This window comes from Chroicocephalus ridibundus, chromosome 7 (assembly GCF_963924245.1).
Source record: "Chroicocephalus ridibundus chromosome 7, bChrRid1.1, whole genome shotgun sequence".
Taxonomy (NCBI): Eukaryota; Metazoa; Chordata; class Aves; order Charadriiformes; family Laridae; genus Chroicocephalus; species Chroicocephalus ridibundus.
Window position 1 is genome coordinate 55,511,577 of NC_086290.1, and position 20,678 is coordinate 55,532,254.

General features: G+C 62.9%; 1 protein-coding gene across 1 annotated transcript in view; it reads left to right on the plus strand.

The window, feature by feature from the left end:
• Window positions 1–1,490: 1,490 nt before the first annotated feature.
• The window catches only part of RTN4RL1 (reticulon 4 receptor like 1), a 32,066-nt gene continuing 12,878 nt past the window's right edge, over window positions 1,491–20,678 (plus strand). Inside the window, exon 1 of the mRNA XM_063340370.1 lies at window positions 1,491–1,741. Coding sequence (XP_063196440.1) covers window positions 1,729–1,741 — 13 coding nt within the window. The 5' untranslated portion in view covers window positions 1,491–1,728. The remainder of the gene's footprint in view (window positions 1,742–20,678) is intronic.

A 20,678-nucleotide genomic window follows, 5' to 3' on the forward strand; every position in this document is an offset into this window, starting at 1 on the left:
GGAAGGCAGCACTAAGCGAACCCGGCGCTAGGCCAGAGCAGTCGCTGGACGAGAGATCGAGCGCGGGAGCGCGCCGCCGGGCCCCGACGGGACGGCCGGTGCAACGCGGACCGGTGGGTCCCGGCAGGGTCCCGGTGTCCCCCTGGGTGTGCAGTGGGCTGTGCCAAGCGCTGCGATGTCGGGGCTGCTGCCCCCCCTTCCCCCCGCCCCTCACGTCGGGGCCGTGGCCCCTCCGCATCCCCCTCTGTGCTGACGGCCCCGGGGCTACTGGCCCCACATTAACGCAGGGACGGGGCGAGGGCGCCGGGGCTGTTGCCACAGTGGCGAGTCCGTGTCCCGTCCTCCTTGTCCTTCCCTCCGTGTACCGGAGCAGAAGTCAAGACCCTTCGAGGCGTGGGGCAGGAGGGACCCCGGGGTAGCGCGGACCCCAGGGGGCGACAGGGGACTGGGGAGGCAGCGGGGAGCCCCCGGGGACAGCGGCGACCCCGGCGGGACAGTGGGAACAGCAGCGCTCCTGGTGGGATAACGGCACCCCCGGTGGGGCAGAAGAGATGGAGTGACAGGGACCCCAGGGGGCAGGAGGGACCGCCTGAGGGGCAGCGGGACCCCGGCGACGCGTCGGAACCCTGATAGGGACAGCGGGGACAGCCGGGACAGCGGCGACCGGGGCGCAGAGGGGACAGCAGAGCTCCCGGTGGGGCGTCCGCGCCCCCCGCTGGGCTATCAGGGACCCGGAGGGGACGATAAGGGGCGGAGGGCACCGTAGGGGCTGGCAGGGGCCCCCGGGGGGACCACAGGGACTCCCGGGGGGACAGTAGGGACGGTGCTGGAGCGGAGGGGACAGCGGAGACAGCCGGGACCCCGATCGGGTGGCGGGACCACGGCGGGACCGGGACACCGCGGGGCTGAGGGGGTGATAAGGGGCGGAGGGGACAGCGGGGACGGCAGGTCCCCGGGAGGCGACAGGGACGGTGCCGGGCAGACGGGACTGCGGAGACAGCCGGGACCCCGGCAGGCGCGGGGGGGCGGCAGAGCCCCGGTGGGATACCGGGGGGAGAGGGGGGTACCGGAGAGGACGGCGGTGATGCGGGGGGGGTGACACCCGGTCCCCGTGGGAGACCGCAGAGCCCCGGGGAAGCGATGCTGGGCCATGTCCTCCGGTGGGGCGGAGGGGGCCGGGAGGCGAGGTGGGGCGGGGGGGAGGGATGTGCGGGGAACGGGAGCAGCGGCACTTTCACGAAGTGTCCACGGGAGGCGGGAGAGGCGGCGGCGGAGGAAAGGGGGGGGCCCGGCCGGGCTCGCCCAGCCCTGCCCAGCCCTGCCCGCCCCGTCGCTGCCCCGCCCCGCCCTGCCCAGCCCTGCCCGCCGCTGCAGGCAGCGCGGCACCGGCACCGGGAGCCCCTTTATAGGCTCGGCCCGAGGGGGTGGGGGGCGGCGGCGGCCCCAGCCCCGAGGGGGCGGCTCCCCCCTAAAAGCCGGCGGCGGGACGCGCGGCGGGCAGAGGCGCGGCCGGCGCTCCCCGGTGTTCCGGGGCCGGCGCTCCCCGGTGCCGCTGCGGCTCGGTCCGCCATGCCCCCGCGGGGGCCGTTCGCCCGGGCGCCGGCTCCGCGTTCCCGGTGCAGCAGCAGCCACCGCTGCCGCCGCCGCTACCGCTCACCGCCGCCGCGCCCGCGGCTCTGAGCGCCGCCGCCGCCGCCGCCGGGAGACCGCGCCCGCCCCGGCTCCAAGATGCTCCGCCAAGGTGAGCGCCGCACCGGGAGGGCACCGGGTACCGCTGGCAACCGGGGGCAGCGGGGCCGGCCCCGAAGTTTGTCTCCCCGCCGAAGTTGGGGCCGCGCCGCCGGGCGCCCCCCCGCCGCCGCCGCCGCGTTACCGGCGCCGCCGCCGCCGCCGCCACCGAAGCTGGGGCACCCCCCGGGGTCCCCGGGGAGCGGCACCGGCGGCGCACGGCGGGAGCGCAACGCGGCGGGGAGGGGAGGGGGGGACCGGGAGGAGCCGGGGGAGGCACACGGCGGGCGCCGGGTCCCGCAGGATCGGGGACGCGGCGGGTGCCGCGGGCACCGGGGGACGGCGGGTCCCGGAGGCATCGGGGCTGCGGCGGGCGCGGGGGGGCACCGGGGCACAGCGGGTCCCGAGGCGCCGGGGGCACGGCGGGTCCTGGGAGGGGTCGGTACTCGTCCTTCGGGGTGGGGGAAGGTGAAACGGGGCTCACCGGGGGTCGCGGGGGGTTCGGCGGGGAAGTTGGGGCAAGCCGTCCCGTTCCGCCCCCCCGAGGAGATTCGCTCCGCTGTGACATCACGCTATTTCCATGGCAACCGCCTGGGACATCATCGGGGAGCTTTTTGACATCACGGCGAGGGGAGAAGCCGAACCCCCCGGGGGGTCCGGGACGGGGCGGGGGGGCAGGACCCCCAGCCCCGCTGCGCCCGGGCCAGAGAGATGCCGGGGGCAGCAGTGTCGTGCGGGGGGACCCCGGCCGGACCCCCCCGCTCCCGTCCCACACCCCGGGGAGGGGGCGGTCGCGTAGCCCCGGGCCCAGCCCTCGCCACCACCACCACATGCCCCTCTCCAGCGAGGCTCTGGCAGCGGGAGAAGGTGCCAGCACCCGCACCCGCAGCCCCCCACAGCCCCCCACATTGGGGAGCGGACCCCCGGGTAGGGCAGACAGACCCCCGCTGCCACCCTGGGGATGCTTTTTCCCACTGGGGGGAATGTCACCTTGCGGCTGCGGAGCCTCGCGCTCGGATGCTCCTCTCTCCGGCTCCCGCCTCGGCTTTGTTCGGCGTATTAACCCAAGCGGGCTGGTAGTCTTGAGAATAAACCCCGAGCCCTCGGAGCAGCCCCGGTTCCCAGCCCCGGTGCTGCTGGCTGGAGGAAAAGCATCATCCAGGCTGGGAAAACGGGAGCCCGAGGTGGAGGCAGGCAGCAGGGTTGCATCCCACCAGGGGTAGCCTGTTAAGGTCAAGATGTACAGCTTTCATTTCTGGAGCTAGAAAAACAAAATGCAAATTGAAGAGCCTGTGGGCTAATGCAAAACCTATTCTTAAAGTTTTTGTCTTGTTAAGCAAGGAAATAGAGTGCCAAATAGGCTTTGTTAAGTGGCAGTCTAATTAATAATTTAAAATCTTGTAGCTGTCTTTCATTAGAATTTATCTGTACATCAACCACAAAATCAGTCAAACACACTCATTTATAAGTTAATGCCATTCCTGAATAATTCAACAGGCAGTTAGAGGAGGCCTCCATCCCGCCGAGAGGCTCTCCCCTCCCCGTCTCGCTGGGGCCAGGTGTCCCCGGGCAAGGGGTCCCGGTCCCTAGCATTTGCCCCAAGCGGGGTGCAGAGGGGACACCCCATGCGGGGGGCGAGGGGAGATGGGGAGAGCTGCCACCGGGGCACAGGGCCAGGGCCAAACCCCTCAGGGGTGGCTGTTTTTGTGGAGGCACATGGCAGCGCAAGGCTGTGCTGGTAAGAGGTGGCGCAGGCTGATGGTGGCACTGCCGCCGCCTTCCTTGTCCTACTGCCGGGCACTGGGGTTGGGCTTGGGGCTGGGGGATGTGGCAGGGCTTGGAGGAACCATCGGTGACGTTCCCAGGGGAAGCAGCTCCGTGTGCCCGCTCGTGGGGGGACGGCTTCATGAGGTGCCACGCGGGGCAAAGGCATTTGTGGTAGGATGGACGGTGGCATGGCTGGGGCATCTGGGATGCCCAGGGGTGTTTTGAGCCTCCTGTGCCATGTGACCTCCAGCCACGGAGGCACCAGGCAGCCCCGGTGGGATTTGGGGCGGATTTTGGGCACTGGGATGTCATCGGTGGCATGGCAGCGGGTGACAGTGCAAGGTGCAACTCCAGCCTGGGCGAGGATGTTGGAGGGGCCGGTCCTATGCCGTGCATCCCGCCGGAGGTGGCCGCAGGCAGGAGTGCAACGCTGGTGATGCAGGAGAAGGAGATTTCCAGGTCAAGGATGACACCAAGGTCATGGTCAGCCACGTCCCTGCCATCGTCCAGCCCCTGTCGCTCCCTGCAGGGGGGCAGCCGGCGGGCAGGGTGCGGGCACAGGCTGGGCTACGTTTCCTGCACCGGGGAGCCGAGAGCCCAGAAACCTTTCTGCTTATAAAAGTTTAATTTCCTAAAGAGCTGAGAGGAAGCCACAAGCTCTCTGTGCCCGGCGAAGCAAGGCGGGTGGCTGGAGGGGGGTCAGGATGAGGCCCAGGCTGTCCCTGCGGCGGTGCCGGGGCGGAAGAAGGGGGGCTTGGGCAGGCGAAGGAGCCATCGCTGCTCAGTGACCCACGCTGATGGAGCTGGGCAGGGTCAGAGCCGCAGCCGCGCTCGGCTGAGTGTTATTCCCACCTTTTCCCTAAAGTCCCACACTTGGTGCCCTGTGGGCCCATCTGGGTGCCCAAGGCCATGGGTGACATTTCAGGTGGCCTCGAAGCGCTGCCCTAAAAACACCGGCGAACCTGACGGGAAAACATAAAAATAAGCATTTTCTGGTGTGATTTCACACCCAACCTTTCCCCAAGGCACCTGGCGGTGCCGTAGCCGGTGGCGTGGGACAGAGCCACAAGCAGTGGGTCCCCATGGTTTGCAAGATGAGGCCATGAGTGGGACATGGTCACCTCGGGGCAGGGCAGGGGCTTGGGCTGCTGAACACAGCTGGAGCGCTGATGGGTTTTGGCAGCAAGAGCCAAAACCGTGTTTGGAGGCAAAAACCCCAGGCGGGGAAGTGGGGGAGCCGGGAAGGGATATGGTGGTGGCTGGATACGGACAAGGCCACCCCCCATCGGGGTGTCCCCTGCCCTGGAGCAGCCCAGAGGCAACCCCCCCTTGCAGAGGAGTGACCCGGTACACATCTGCTTCAGCCCCACAGCACTGGGGGCAGCCAACCATCCGGCTCTGCCCCACATCGGGGCACCCCAGGGAGACGCAAGGAGCTGCTCCAGCTGCTCCCAAACAGCCAAAAACTCGGGCTTTGTTTGCAAAGTGCAGTCCCAGGGTTTAGCCGCGTTGGGCATAAACTCTAGTTATTAACGGCAGATTATGTCCTTAAAAGTGCTGTGGTGGAGCGGCAGGCAGCGGCAGGCAGCAGCAGGCAGGAGAGGTGCTGGTACCCCAGCGGTGGTGGCTGTTGTTTGGATTCCCCCGGGGGCGGGATGGGTGAGGTCCTGCCCTGACCCAGCACCCACCGAAGGAGGCTGGTGTCTGATTTAAGAGCAGAGGCAACAAGTGGGAGGCCGTGGGGAGAGCCATGGGGCCAGGAGCAAGTGGGGGTCAGCGAGGAGGAGGTGGGGGTCCGTGTGCCGGCGTGGGCAGGGGGTGCAGGGCACAGCCCCCGGGGCGCCACTGGGATGCGGGAGCATCCTTATCCTCTCCGGTGAGGGTGCTCCTTCCCCGCTATTTTGGGTGACGCTGCCCGAGCCCAAGGTGGGACAAGCCCCAGAGCGCCAGGTCCCTCCGCCGGCAGCGCGGCCGGTGCCGTCCCCACTCCGGATGTCAGCGCTGTGTCCCATCTCCCAAACTGAGGAAGCGCCGATCCCCCGTACCATCCCTGCGGAACGGCATCGCCATGGAAACCCGCAGCCCTGCGCCTGCCGCCCAGCAATTGGGGGGGACGACAACACTTTTAGGAATATTGTTTTCACTGATGACAAATGATGGAGGCTTGACGCTGATGGAGGAAACGCCTGCGCCCGGTGATGGGCATCACCTGCCCTCCCCAGCGGCTCCTCTTTCTCCTGCCCGTTTCGCCGAAGGCAGGGCACGGCTTGGCACATGCCATGTGCCGATCCGGCAGCCACGGCACTGCCAGCGTGTTAAGTGTGGGCAGCAGCAAGCGGCAGATGCAGGACAGGGAGATGCAGGGGGCAATCTTCTTTGCGCAGATTAGGATTGGGGGGTTATTAAGCAGAAAATGCTCCATGTGGTGTAGAAAGCTCCTTTTCCTCTTTAATAGCACATGTGCCCGCCGGCTGCTTTCTTCCCGGTGGCGCTGGCACGGTGGCTCAGAGCCAACCTGGCTTTGGCAAGTAGTGATGCTCCTGCCCGGGCTGGTACTGCCGTGACCGCCCCGGTGACTCCCAGCACCGAATGCTGGTGACACTCGGAGCCAAGTCTCTTCCTGGCTTGTGTCCGACAGGATGGGACGGCAGCGGGTTTCGGCCCTGGAGAGGTGACGGCATAGTAGGCTGGTGGTGGTCCATAGCGGTCCATTGCATCCCGACGGTGCCTGGCCACGGGGAGAGCGGGGTGCCGGAGCTGGAGAGCATCTCCGATGCTCCACACGCACCCCAAGTCCCAGCGTCACCATCGCACGGGAAGGCTGTGGCTGTTGTTTACCGGGGAGCAGCGGCAGGAGGGAATTTGGCTGCTGCGCTGGCTGGGCTCCTTACGGAGGCAGCCCTGCAAGCGGAGGGGAGGTGCCAGCGGCTCCGCCAGCCCCGTGTGCCGCACTTGGGAACCGCTTTTTTTTTTCCTTTTTCTTTTTTTTTTCCCCCCAGCTGTGTTTGCACTGGTGTTTACACTGATTGGCTTGGGGAAACCCCAGCCCCGTGGCCACAGGACCCCGGCGGTGCCATTCCAGGGGCGCGAAGCCCGTCCTTGTGCACGGAGAATATCCCACTGCTTTTTCACCCTGCGACGAGCCCGTGGTGGCCCGGGGTGAGCTCTCGTCCACAAGACCTGCGCCCAGCCAGGCAACAAGGAGTATCTGGGCATGGGGATGCCCCGGAGCAGCCCAGATCCCCCGGTGTTGAAGGCAGAGCGGGGTAAAGGCTGCCGGCAGCATCATCTGCCTGCCACTGCCAGCTCCTGCCCGCCCCGAGCCGCCCTGCCTCCTCGCTGCCTGCGCATTCAGCATCCCATCGGGTGCTGGATGGGGGCACCCCGCGGGCAGCACTCCGGAGCCTGGAGAGGGGCCGGGATGATCCCCCCTCGGCAGGGATGTGCCGAGGTGTTTGTGCTAACAAGCCCGACGTATTATAATTTCAATGGAATTTAAAAAACAAAATAGTCCTCAGACAAACGGCTCCGCAGTGCCTCTGCCAGGGCCTAAGATCTGCTGCTATCTATTTTTTAATAATTGAGGGTAATAAATATGTATTTCTTTCTCCTTTCTCTCCGTACTCCGCAGCTTGTCAGCTCCCTGCGTCTCTCCTCTGATCAGACCCCATCTTTGCCGCGCGGAAAGAAAAGAAAAAAAAGGGAAAAAAAAAAAAAGGGGAAAAAAAAAAAAAGGAGAGGGGGAAAAAAAAAAAAAAAAAGATCCTTTAAGCAAAAAGGATTAAAGCCTTGAAAGTAGGTCTGCCCGAGCTGCTCGGCTTCTCAGTGCTCCCCGCCAGCCACAGCCAGGGACAGGCAGGGCTGTGTCGGGACAGGAGGAGCATCCCCAGGGGGGTGAATCCGTCCCCGTGGGGTGTTTGTGGGTGCGGAGCCCGGCTGGGCAGCGGCAAATCCCCCGGGAGCCGGGCAGAGCCGCCAGGCAACTTGGCAAACCGCTGTTGGGAGCCAGTTCTGCTTCGGCGGCAAATATTCCCCAGCGCTTTTATTCCCTCTGGTTTTCGGATGGGGACGTTGGTCTGAAAACAAGGCGGGTGGGGGGGGTGCTGGTGGCAGGGCCAAGCACGGGGCGTGCTGCGGGACGCCCCCCCCGGCCCTGGGATGCTGGGGCGGAAGAGGCGCTGGTGTGAAGGAGGCGGCTATTTATAGCTTCCCTCGGCTTTTGTTCCTTTTCCAGTAGAGATCTCGAAATAGAAACAGCGCCGGCTGCGCGGCCGCTCCCGGGGCCCAGCCTGGCCATGGGGGGCACCTCCCAGCCCGGGTTGGGGGGACACCCCCTGCCAGGAGGTGCCGTCGCGTTGGGCATCCCCCCCGTCCTGCATCCCTTGAGATGGAGCTGGCGTGGGATGGGGAGGGGGAGCCGCCCCGCTGCCGCCCGCCCTGTGCTGACGATGCTGGTCCGAACCCTGGCGGGGGGGACAAAGGATTCCCGGGGGGAGCAGATCTGCGGCGGGGGTGGGGGTGGCACTGGGCGGCCCCAAAGACAGCGGGTGCAGCCCTCAAGAGCACCCTGGCAGGGTGCGTCCCTGTTTCGCAGCTCAGCCGTTGCCTCCTCTTCCCTCCCAGCATCCGACCGCCCCCCCCAACCCCAGCCCCCCTTCCATCTCTGATCAATATAGCTGGGAAAAAAACAAAACAAAACAAAGTAAATATTTAATACGATCCAGGGAGCCACGGCGAGCGCTCCCCCCGTCTGTCTCCTCCGCCAGCCGCTCGCAGCAGCTCCCCGGCCCTAATGAGCCTGAATGCAGCAGGGATCGATGGAGAAGACAACCTCCGCAGAGGGGTCAAGTCCGTCACGTCCCCCCCCGCCAGCGCTGCGCCGGAGCCAGGGCTCGGCCCCCCGCGCCCCCCAGGGCTGCCTGCCCTCCTCCTCCTCCTCCTCCTCCTGTCCTGCTTTTCCTCCTCTGCGTCCCCTTTGTCCTCTCGGGCTCCCGGGAGGGTCAAGGGCTCTGCTGCCCCAGCGCAGCCATCCCTCGTCCAGCTGCCACATGGGACACGAGCTGTCTCGGGCGTCAGCTCCGGGCTGGGGGCTTCCACAGGGTGGGGGACAGGATGGGGGCATGTAAGGTCCCCATGCTCAAGGATCACCTCCTCATGGGTGGCGGTGTGGAGCCCAGGGGGACCCCGGCCACCCCCGGGGCTGGTGCCACCTTCCTAATTGGTGCCAAGATGCTCTCTCCGATCATGGTGTGACCAGACCTGCCTCCTCCTCCTCAGCAGCCTCTTGCCCCTTCGCCTCGGTCCCCACTGGGGACCTGCATCCTCTGGTGTCCCCCAGAGACCCCGGGCAGTGACACTGTGAAAGTGCGGGTGCCGGGCGGCTGGCAGAGCTGCCCCAGCGATGCCAACATGGGACCTGCCTCATCCCGCTCTGGCTCCACGTGTTTTCCAAGTTCAGATGGTCCCTATTGCTCCGATGCCAACGCTGACAGAGGGGCACTCATTAATGGGACCTGCTGAATCACCTGTCACCCTAACACAGCCGACCTCCACCGGACAAAGTCCCCGTCGCGCCCCCCAGCCCGTGCCATGGGTTTAGGAGAGGGGCCGCGCCATGCTCCTGACCAGGCGTTCCATCGGATGGACCCATCACCGCGTGGCCTCATCCTGCCCCGGGCCGTGGCTGGTTTCCCAGCGGGATGCAGAGGTGGCAACCTGGCAACTCAAGAGGAGCAACTGGCTGCGCTTCTCTGCCACCATTAGCGCTTTGCAAATCGGTTTTCTGTGGAAAAGTCAATTGTCCTTGGTGGCACCTGGGATGAACCCGTCACTGAGTGCTGTCCCCGGGATGGGACAAGATGAACAGCTGCCCTGCCTGACACCCCTTTGCCAGCCCCACCAGACCCTGAGGAGCCCCGGCCGGGCTTGCCCCTGCCCTGGCGTGTGCGGAGGATGCCGGGATGGAGGGACACGAAGCCCCGGCCAGGCTGCGCTTGGGGACGGCGACTGGATTTACAGCTGGAAAACAACCTGGTGCACCCTGAGCACGGAGCGGGGAAGGTCCTTCCCTGCTGGCTTGGGGACTGTTTCATGTCTCCAAGGCGATACCGAGCATCTTCCCGCAGCTTGGGGGTCGAGGTGCCGGGACAGGGCTCCCCACGGGAAGCACAGCGGTGGCAGCGGCGCGAGCCGGGACAGCGGCGTGCGTCCTGCGTCACAGACGCAGGCTTGTGGCAAGGTGCCGAGGAAGTTTTGCAGCAGCATTAGAAAATGTTGACATGTTTTTTGAAACAATTTCAGATCTGATATCTGCGCCAGATTGAGTTTGTAACCAGCTTTATTGTTTAAGCCTGCTGGGATTTCATCAAAGGCGTCTGCTGTTTACCCAGAACCATTTCATTGGAGAAAACAGCAAACAGACCTGCATTTCTATCTGATTTCACTTTTCCCTTTTCCTCCTGAATTTAAGTGCTTGTGAAAAGCATGGCTGATAAGGCAGAGCAACGTGGATAAATCCCGAGGACTGGCTCGGCAGAGACTCCACCAGCTGCTCCGAGTTTATTAATAGACGGAAGGCAGTTGTGGGACGGGCTGCCGGGCTGCCCGAGCTGGTTTTGGGATCTCCATCCTGGCAGGTTGAGCCGGGTCCTGGCTCCTGGGGATGCTAAAGGATGGGCAGAGGATCCATGCAGACCTTTTTTACCACTTTCAGTGCAACTTTAGATTCAAGCTATGAAGGAGCCGGTGTCTTGTCCCTCCCCAGGGACAGCGATGTGCTCCGCGACACGCCGGGCCAAAGCCGATGCAGCCACGGGAAGCAGAGAAAAATGAAGGAGACACCTTCAAAAGGGGCTCGGCATAAACCACATTAATCCTCCTCGCACCTCGGTCCCCAGGGGCCGCCTGCCCGGCTCTGCCTTCTGCCCATCCCTGACCTTGGAAAAATGCCTTAGAAGAGGGTTCAGTGCTCAAAATGGGGGCCAGAAGGGTTTTCCAAGGAGCTGCCCCGGGGGCTGTGACCTCTCCACCGTGGGTGGCTCTGCCCTGGGCATCCTTCCCACAGCGGCTTTGTGGGTGCTCCTCGTGGTCACCCATCACCAGCATCATTTTTCCCTGGGGTTTGGCATCTTCCCCGCTTGGGAATGCTCATCCCTACCTTCTCTGACCTTTGGGACCGGGACATGATGGGCTGGGGGCCGGTGAAGCGCAACCCACCGCCTTTCCCCAGGCCCCTTCGGCATCTCCCGGGTGCCGGTGCTCCCCGGGGCGGGTTGTGCCGGCGGCACCTCGCCGGCACTCCGAGGGCTTGTCTCTTCCATCGATCACACCTGCACGGTGACAATGTAATTTTTATCTCCGGTTGTTTATTTCTCAGACAGAACTACTTGTAAATTCCGAGAAGAATATATATCCCCCGCGCGTGACAGATCCAGCACATGGCGATTAATCTGCCCTCTTAAGACCTGAATGCAAAAGTGTCCCAATGTCACTCCTGGACGGGGTGTTGAGCCCCGGGGCAGCGCTTTGGGGACGTGCAGGGACCTGGTGGCAAAGCGTGCCCTGGTCCAGGCGATGCTTCCCTATTACTTATTGCACTCGCCGTCCGCTCCGGTGGTCCCCGGTCGGTGCTCGCAGCCGCCCTGGCTCTCCAGGCTCAGGCTCCAGCTCTTCTTTTTGGGAGGTTTATGCAAATATAGGGCTTTTTTTTCTTTTTTTTGCTTCTTCTTTTTTTTTTTTTTTTTTTTTTTTTTAATTCCTCGCCGCTGCCGCTCCGCCGTGCCCCAGATAGCAGAAGTGCTGAGGACAGGCGTTTGCGTCAGGTCCTGCGGCACCCGCGTCCCGGCCGGCCGAGGGGAGGAGGGATGCGGCGAGGGCATATCCCAAGGGGAAAGGGGCAGAGAGCAGAGGACGGAGGGGTGAAGATCCTTTAATGGCCGATACCGCCACACACATCACGCGAGCGAGGATGGGCACCAGTGCCCAGCGGGCACAAGGCTGTCACCAGCCCAAGCATGGCTGTGTCCCCATGGAGGGGCAGGACGGGGATCGGGGTGTCAATGGGGGCTCTGCAGCAGCCCGCAGCCCCGTCGGCAACACCCCCCGTGCCATAAAGCCGCTTATTTACAACCTCCTACTCGGGAGCATCTGGGAAGCGAAGCGCGTCATTTCCAGAGAGAGCAAAATGCTGCATATTTCAGTGTCTTTTGAATTTTTTAGGTTTCCCTGAACTGTGCTAATGGGTTGGCGGTGGCGGGGGGGGGGAGGCGAGGGCCCAGCCCAGCTCCCGGCCTGCCTTGCTCCGCCGCGCGGCCATGACTGCATTGCTGCTCTTAAAATATTCAGTGCTGTTGGCCACAATTTCACAGCGGGTCAAAGCGCGCCGAGCCAGCAAGAAGGAGGGAAAGTGTGACAACGAGATTAACCCCAGCCCGGCAGGTCCCCTCCGCGCTCGGCAGGCTGAGCACGATGTGCTGCGGCCGCCTCCTCCCAGGGGGACAAAGAGCGGAGGCCGGGAGGGCTGCGACACCCAAAATGCCTCCGGTCGCCCCGTCTTGCTGCGGCCGTGGCGTCACCTCCAAAATGCTGCGAAGGGACAAGCGGGAGCATCCCGGGTCCCACCGGGAGGGCTGAGCATCCCCTGGGCTCCAGCATCTCCCCCAGGCAGGGGATGCTCCTCTCCTCGTTGCTGCAAAGCCGGAGCTGTGCCGGGCGCCCAGCATTGCCCTGTTCGCGCCGCTGGATGAAGGGCTGGAGATACCCCCAGCTCTCGGGGACGTTGCTGAGAGTCCTCAGGGCTTCTACACCCCGAGACATCGCCATTCCCAGGCCTTGCACAGCCATTAGTTAGCGCTGATGACGGAGCGGCGGATTTACGATGCAAAAGAGCAGCCACTTGAACCTAGAGGGGATTGCGGATGGGGGTTTAATAATCCTGCCGCCGGCCCAGAGTTTGCTCTGCAGTTGCTGGCTTGTCCGCCAGGCTTTTCTAAGAAAACTTCTGGGGCCGGGAGGAAAGAAATGAAGGAAAGCAAGTGGTGTTGGCCACCCGTGCGAGGGGGGATGGTGGGAGGCGTCCGTGCGGCGGCACGGAGCCCAGGGTGGATGGGGGATGCTCCATGCCAGGCCCAGACCCGGGAGCCACATGGCGTCTGGAGGCTGGAGACCTCCAGCAACTGCCCCTGGCGTGGGTCGTGAGCCCTGGAGCTGGGCTACGCTGCATGGGCAGCTTGGCTGGGGCTTGGTCTTGTGTCTCGTGCGTCTTCCTTGGCTTCTCGGTGCCGTGCCGTAACTTCAGAGCTCACCAGCGGTAGCACGGAAGTTCTGCAAAGCCCTTCTTGCATGCAAGCGTGGCGTCGCCTGCAGGAGGGGCTGGAGCTGCTGGATGCTCTCCCAGGGTTTTAAGGACACTGTGGCTGAGCTATTGGGGTGTCGTCGGGGGTCAGGATCAGCCCCCGGCACCCCACCGGTCTCCAGATACAAGAGGCGGCTGCTGGGTTGGGGGGGGTCTGGCAAGGAGCTGCCGGTGTGGTGACCCTCCTGCATCCCAGGTGGCCACCTCCATCCCGAAGGCAACCAGCCCTGTGGTGGCACTGTCCTGTCCCCAAGCACACCGGCTCGGCCCCGAAATCTCACTCCCCAAGGGTACACAGGCGCATTGGCATCTCTGCCGTGGTCGGGGGCTGGATCCGCCGTGTCCCCCTCGATCTGTCCCCGGGGGTGCCCTCCCGCACCCCGCACCGGCGGTGAGCCGGGCTCTTCTCCCTAATTCTGCTTGATCCCTGCTAATGTACCAGCAGATGTTCTCATTATCCATTTAAACATATAATCCTCCCCTGAATCCCGCTAAGCTCCTGGCCTCCCCGATACCTTGTGGCAGTGCGTTCCACAGGTTAATTATGCATTTTTAATTAATCACCGAGCAGAGAGTGACCCAACAATAAGGGATGCGAAGCTCCGGCAGCTGGGAATAGTCGGCAAACCGTCCCCCAGGCGGAGCCGTGACGGTGTTGTGCTCTCCCTGAATGACAAACCTGGCTCTAAAAATTCCCAGTTTGTGGATCCGCCATGACTGGGGGATGGGACAGAGCTGTGCCTGTGCGGATGGGACCGCCCCGCGCCCCGTGTCCCCCCGCCAAACGGGGAGGAACTGTATCCCCACCGGAGCCGTCTGCGTCCCACCTGGGAGCAATGGAGCGAGCGCAGGGGGGAGGAGGAGCAAGGCGGAGAGGGGAAAAAAAATCACATGTTGTTTTTAAAAGGCATTTTTGAGTGAATGCTGAATAGGGCTTGGGAAAATTGCCTTAAAGGCCTGTTCTCTGCAGGGACGGAGCTTTTCATGGAGCACGAGTATTTTGAAACTTAATTGCACATTTGCACGGGCTAGTGTTTTTATTTCTCTCAGGTCTCCGAGGTGGTCTTTGAAGATTGCTGTCTCTCTGTAATGGTTTTCTTTATCTCAAATAAATTCCGCACACCTGCGAGGTGGAGCTGCTTGAAAGAAATGATGTCGAAATTGGCTCTCGATTTAATAAATCTGCAAATGGAGCCGGGATGCAGAGAGGCGAGGTGGCTGGTGGGGTCGGCTGCGCCGCCTCCTCCCCGCTGCCCACCTCCCCGCTCCCTTCCCCTCTCCTGCCCTCTCCATCAGCTCGCTTTCAGCCTCTCCACGGCCGGGCCGAGCGCGGGGCTGAGCGATGCTGGTCCAGACGTTGCCTTTCTCCCTGGCAGATGCTGCCAGCAAGTCTGAGTGGGCTCTGGCTGAACGCCCTGCGGCACAGACCCCTCTAACGCCCACCCAGCCACGCGTTACCCCGGCACAAACCCACCCCTGCGTCCGAAACCGGTGGGAAATGATGCCGTCGAGCGTGCTGGGATTTAGAGCCCTGCCATGCGCCGCGAGCGTGCTGGGATGTGCCAGCCGGAGGCGATGCTACAAACCGAATGCCAACTATCCCAAGGACCCACCGATCCCGTTTTCTTTCCTGGCTTTGGGGTTGGAATTTGGAGACGTGCTTTGCTCCGGCAGCTCCTCCCGCAGCCCTCACAGCGTGCCACCGGCCATTCCTCCTGCCCCGGTAAATCCACGCCGTGGCTCCTCAGCTCGCCGGGGGAACGTCGAGCCGGCTCTCCATTTTGGAAGCAGAGCAAAGCGCTGGAGAAACGCCTGCGGCACAGTTGAGCAGAAACAAATCCCCGGGCGGCCGGGGCAGCGTGTGCCGGGCAGCCCCCGCTGTCAGGCGGAGAGGAATGGGCGGCCGCGGGAGTACACAGACAGGTTAATGGCAGCCGCGGATGCTGCACAATTGGATTTTGCCTCCCCGTTTCTTAAGGAATCAGCTTCTCTCCCTTGCTTAGAAATCCGGCCGTCCCCCTCCTCTCCCCGGGAGCCGCGGTGGCAGCGGGGTGACCTGTCGCCTGTGGAAAGCACCCCAAAGGCTACTCAAAATGGTCCTTGCTGGGCTCCCCTGACCAGAGGTTACCCGCCTCCTCGCACAAACCCCGTCTGCGTGCGCTTGCTCGGCTTCAGGCGAACAAGGCGTCGGGCGATTTTATTGAATTGCTGGATTTTGTTCCACTCTGTTATTCGCCACGATTGAATTTGCTGCCGTGGAGGCAGGAGCCGGCCCCAGCCAGAGCTCCCGCGCCGTCCTCACTGCTCCGGTGGGACCGTGACCTTGTCTCGGTATCTCACTTAGCCCTCGGCTGGGTAATTCGGTGCCGATGTCGGAGCCAGGCCTTCGTCTTCCTCCCGCCGAGCATCCTGGCGTGGTCCGGCTCCCTCGCCTGAGACAAATCCTTGCTCCGCTCCACTTTTAACCATTGACCTTGTAAATGCTTTCAGGGAAAGCATCCACCTTCCCAGCTCCCTCCTCTCTCTTTCTCACCCGATTGTGTCCCTCCGTCCCCAACTCCCTGGGTGGCTGTCGGAATTTCGATGCCGTGCACATCCCCGTGGTACCTGAACCCCTGGGCAGAGCAGAAACATGCATCCCATTATGCAAACCCTTCCCAAGTTTTAGTGACACTCGCCAGTTCATGGTGTCAGCTGGGAAATGGCACTTCATCTTTCCCCGTCCCTGCGTCTCAGACTTATGTAAAAAACCTCGGGCTCTCCTGAAAGTGGGATTCCTTGGCCCATTTTCTCTCTGTGCTGGAAGCAGCCGGGGCTGTGCAGCAGCGGGATGGTTGTGGGGCTGGGAGCGTCCCACCTTTCGTTGCAAGTGGTCTTTGAGCAGCACAAACCCGTACGGTGGCACCGATGCCCCGCTCCCCCCTGCCGACACTGCGGCGGAGCAGCCCCAGGACCAGGCTTCATCACACCCTGAGCCCTTAGCGGAGAGACGGAGCCACTCCTGGTGTTATTAGGGAAGGCAGCTGGGAGATCCATGGGCAGCCAAGGGGCAGAGCCGGCCGGGAAAAGGCTGCCGAAGCCTCGGTCTCTCCATGTCGACAGCGACGGCTCTTCGGCCCTTCTCCCCCACTGCCTGCGCCGTCGCCTCTGCCCCGTGATTGAATTAGGGGGCTGTAACCCGCCTCCCTCCCGGCCCTGGTCCCCGCCGCGCCGGGCTCAGATGCTGAACTTGAGAGCCATAATTTAATAAGGCTCAGGCAGACAGCGCGCTCGGATAGCCGTCGGGATCTCTCACCTCCTCCCTGCCCAGCCATGCACTGATTTATGCTCCCAGGCGACAGCCGGGATTTTGCCTGGGATTTTTGCTCTCCCGGGATGCGTTGCTCTTTTCCCAAAGCGGGAAGCTCGTGGGGTGAGCCGGGAGCTGCGGTCGACGCGGTGTTCTGCTGCAGGACCCTTCGTTAGGCTGGCCCTTCGTTTGGGGGAGGGAGCAGCGATGGGGAGCGGAGAGACCCCGTGTCCTTACGGCAGCGGCCGCTCTCGGACTTCCTGGGAACAACGAGTTAAAAGTTGCAATTAGTAAAGTGCTGACGATGGGAAGGTGGGGTGGGAAGCGAGCAGCGCTAAATGAAACCTGAAAGGTTATTCCAATAAGCAGCAGCGCAGTTTGCAGCTGCGCTCGCTTTCCTGGGAGCTGGGGGACGAGGGACGGCATCCAGGGAAGGGCGAGAGACGCCAGGTGGGATGAGGGATGTTGCTGGAGGATGCTCCAGGCACCGGCAATGCCTGCGGCACACGGGGGCTGCTCTGTGCCCTCACCAGAGCGACAGCACGAGAAATGTTGGGAGGGGTTTACAAAGTGCCCCCAGAGGAAGCCCGGTGGAGGCTGGCAGAAGCTCGGCACTTACTGGAGTGAAAAATACTCCAGCATATCCCTGATTCCAGGGGAATGAAAGCGGGAGGGAGACAGGCCGCCACACCCCAAGGATGCTCACACCACGCTCATCCCCAAGGATGCTCGCACAAGCCGGGAGCGTGGTGGGGTGGGTGCTGCCCATCCTGCGGCCCCGCCGTCTCCTCCGTGGGGACCGAATCCTGCCGCAGGCACGGAGCCCGGAGCTCCCCCCGCCGGCGTTTGCGTGGGGAGGGTTTTGGGGAGTGGTGTGAGCCGGGCTGCTTTTGGCAGGGGATCCCTGTAGCGTGGAGAGTTGGGGGGCTGCCCGGGGGGAGGTGGGAGCCGGGTTGGAGAGGAGCTGCACCGCGCGGGGGTTCCCGGGAAAGGCGTTTCTCTTCCAGCTGAGCGGGCAGGAGCCCAGGCAGGCGGCGGCAGCCAGCGGTGGCCTCTCCCTGCCAGACGTAGCTGTTCCAGCTCTCTGCTGGTGCGACACCACGGAGCTATTATTAGACTCCAGGAGGTCTCTGTGGGTAGCTGTGAACTCCCCGATGCCTCCAGTAGCTCGGTAGGTACCAGGGCAGAGCAGGATCTGCCAGCAGTGGTGGGGATGAGAGGACTCATCCAGCTCAGAGCGGGTGTGGGTGGCACGAGGGATGGTGGAGCACCCCCAGCTTGGGGACACGGGGAGCCATGCACCACAGCTTGGGCTGGAGCCGCGGCAGGAGAAGGCAATTAGTTGTCTAACAAGAGGTTTGGCTGATGAGGAGGGCACGGAGCCCCTGGGAACGCTCAGGGGGGTCAGTGGTGGCCGGGAGAGATGCTGCCCCGGCAGAGATGCGGGATGCAGGGCTCTGCGTGAAGCCGTAGCTGAAAACCCCATCTGAATTTCACAGCATCGCTCAGAAATGGAAACACGATGTCCCCATCGCCGCCATCCTCAGCAGGAGGCGTGGGGGAAGGACAGTGGGGCTGTGGCACACCGGGACACCCCATCCCACGCCGGAGGAGGGCTGGGGCTGGGGAGACGTGCCGTCTCTCCGCTCCCACCCTCTCCCCCAGCCTGGTTTCCAAGCAGGAGTGTTTAAATGCCTTTTATGTTGTGACTCAAATGATGAAAGGCCCGAAAATGGGACTAACAAAGACGAGTTGTACTTCAGAATAAAAAAACCCATGAAAGCAGCAGATGCTGTCATAGGAATAAATTGTATCAACAGCGATCAGATGGGAAGTGAAAAGTCAGAATGGAGTTGCTCCCTCTTTCCCGTTTCCAGAGAAAATGTCTGGGTCCATGAATTTAGCCAGAATCAGGCAGGATGAAAGGCTTTGTCTGACAAGGCATTTCAAAGCATCTGGGAGCCTCCAGAGAAGATGTGGCCACTTGGACAGGCAAATGGAGCCCCTCAGTTTTAATGAGCATTTCAGTTGCCTTCCTTTATCCTTCTGCCAAGATCTTCCTTTTTTTTTCTTTTTTTTTCCCCCCCTACCCCCCCCCCCCCATTTCTGCTGTTTGTGATTTGTTTTAACTTCGCAAAACGTGCATTTAAGCAACACGATGTGAGGAAGCCGAGGGTAACACATCCCTGTCACTCCATACAGCCCGCCCTGTTGCTTCTTGCCGTAAATATCTCCCCGCTGCTGCCGGGTTGGCACCATGTGCCTGCAGCCGGGACCCTGGCACCGGCACCCTGGCATCGGCATGGCCATGGCCCCCTGGCAGTGCTGGGAAGGGCGGCAGGGCTGGGGGGAGAGCAGGAGAGCGGCCGTCCCCCCCCAGCCCCATTGGCAGGAGCGGAGCCATCCCCCAGCGATGCTCCTTTGGGGACAGGTTGTGTATTTTAGGAACAGCCCAGCTGAGAGCATCAGCGAGCAGCGTTGCATTCCCAAAGGCTGTGTCCGGTCCCCCCACACCAGTTTGCACAACCTGCCCAGTCCCAGAAGGATGCGGGCAAACTGGGAGGGGGAGGAAAGGATGCTCTCGCACCACGCGGGGAGCAGGATTGCTTTGGAAGGTGGATGGCAGCGCCCAAAGCAAACCCCTCCTGTGCTCTGTGAGCCAGCGGGGCACAATCCCCGCGGCTGTCCTGCATCCCACCACTTCTGCTGACCCAGCAGCTCCAAAAAATGGGTGTCACTACCCCCGCAGCCGGAGGATGCCCCCAGCGCATCCCCCAGCCCTTCCCCAGCTCAGCCAGGTCAGATGCTCTCGTTGCTCAGCCGTACCCTGCTTCTCTTCATCTCGCAGTATTTCTCTGCAGCGGTATTCCTAACGGGAATTCTGGGCCATGGGCTCCAGCCTGTCCGTCCTCAGCAGGAACATCTGCTCTGGGAAAGGCTCGGGTACCACTGGTGCGGAGGTGCGTGCCTGCCATCCCGCGGTACACCTCTCTTCCGATGCAACTGTGGGGTTTTTCCTTACATTTCTGGCTGATCCGCCTCATCCTTGGACAATCTTGGGGGACGGATTGGTGGGGGTCCAACGCCTGAGTTGTCCATCCCACTGCTAGGACAGATGAACGCCGGCGTGGGTGGCTTTATGCCAACGCCATGTCCCCCTGTGTCTCGCGCTCACCGATATTACGTCGCGGAGAAGGGATCGTAATGGGATTTATAACGACTTACTGAGAAACGGGCTCTCATTAGCTTATAGGGAAGCGATGGGAGTCACGCGAGGGGCGCTGGCAGCCGCCGACAGCAGGACAGGGCTCCAAAAAGTGGAAGGTAAAGGAGCCCGGCCCCCCCAACCCGCATCCCCCCAGTGTGACAGCCGGGCCATGAGGGTTATGCCATGCATCGATCGGGAGCCCTGCCAGTCGTGGGGAAAGCTGGGACGTTGGCTTTGAGTTTTTAATTGGCTCCTAAAGCAGTAGGAAATGGCTGGACCCAGCGGCAGGGAAGGACTGCGGGGCCGGCGTGGTCTCCTCCTCGCCCCCCCCTCCACCTTTAGGGGGGCTCTGGCTGCTCAGGCAGCACCCCCCTGCCCCCGCGCTCCCCTTCAGCCCCTCTGGGTGGTGACAGCCCAGCCTCCGCGGTGGCCGCAGGTCGCAGCTGCTGCGAGCGTCACCTCAATTCCCATACACCCTCTTCGGTCCAGGAATAGTTTTCCTGGCCCTCCCTCCGCTCATCATCGTCCTTCCTCACCAGTTGCAAACCACCCAAATAATCCACCCGGTTTAGGGCCAGGGGCCACGTCCTCCTCCCCAGCCCCGCTGCGCGCTCCGGGTGCAGAGCGGGTACCACTTCTCAGCATCTTTCAGCATCTCCCTTTCCATTCCCAGCTCCTGCAACGATTTATCCTCTCCCCATCTCCCCTTTCTGCTGCGACGGGATCGCACACGGGCTATAATTAATAGAAATTAGACTGTCGAGACCTTGCAGCCCCCATCCCGTAATTACTTGGCCTTGCTGCGTTCGAGGCGCAGAGATCGGCGGCGAGCTCGCAAACCACCGGTGATGGCAACGCATCCTCTTAGCAAGCTATTTTTATTAAGCTTTGTGCTGGGGGATGTGCAGCATCTCCACAAAAGTCCGCGTTCCCAGGGGAATGCGCGGGGGGATATTTTGGGATGAAATGCCGGCATTGGAACCAGACAAAGCAGGATATTAGCAAAGTGCCGTGTCCCGACCACGTTCACCCGCTCATACATTAATTCCTGGCTCCCCACCGCTCCAGCCACCCATCGTCCAACCGTACAGATTTCAGGGGCTTGGCAAAGCTGAGGACCCCCCCGGTCCTCAGCTCCCCCACATCCCCCCGCATCCCAAGAGGCCTGCGGGAGCGTAACGATGCCCAACATCTAACTGGGCACACGGCATCTCCCCACCGGCTCATTAAACCTCCTAACGACCCCTGTGCGAGGCGCGGGTCGGCCCCGGATGATGGACCCCTGTGTGAGGCGCGGGTCGGCCCCGGATGATGATGGGGATGATGGGGATGAT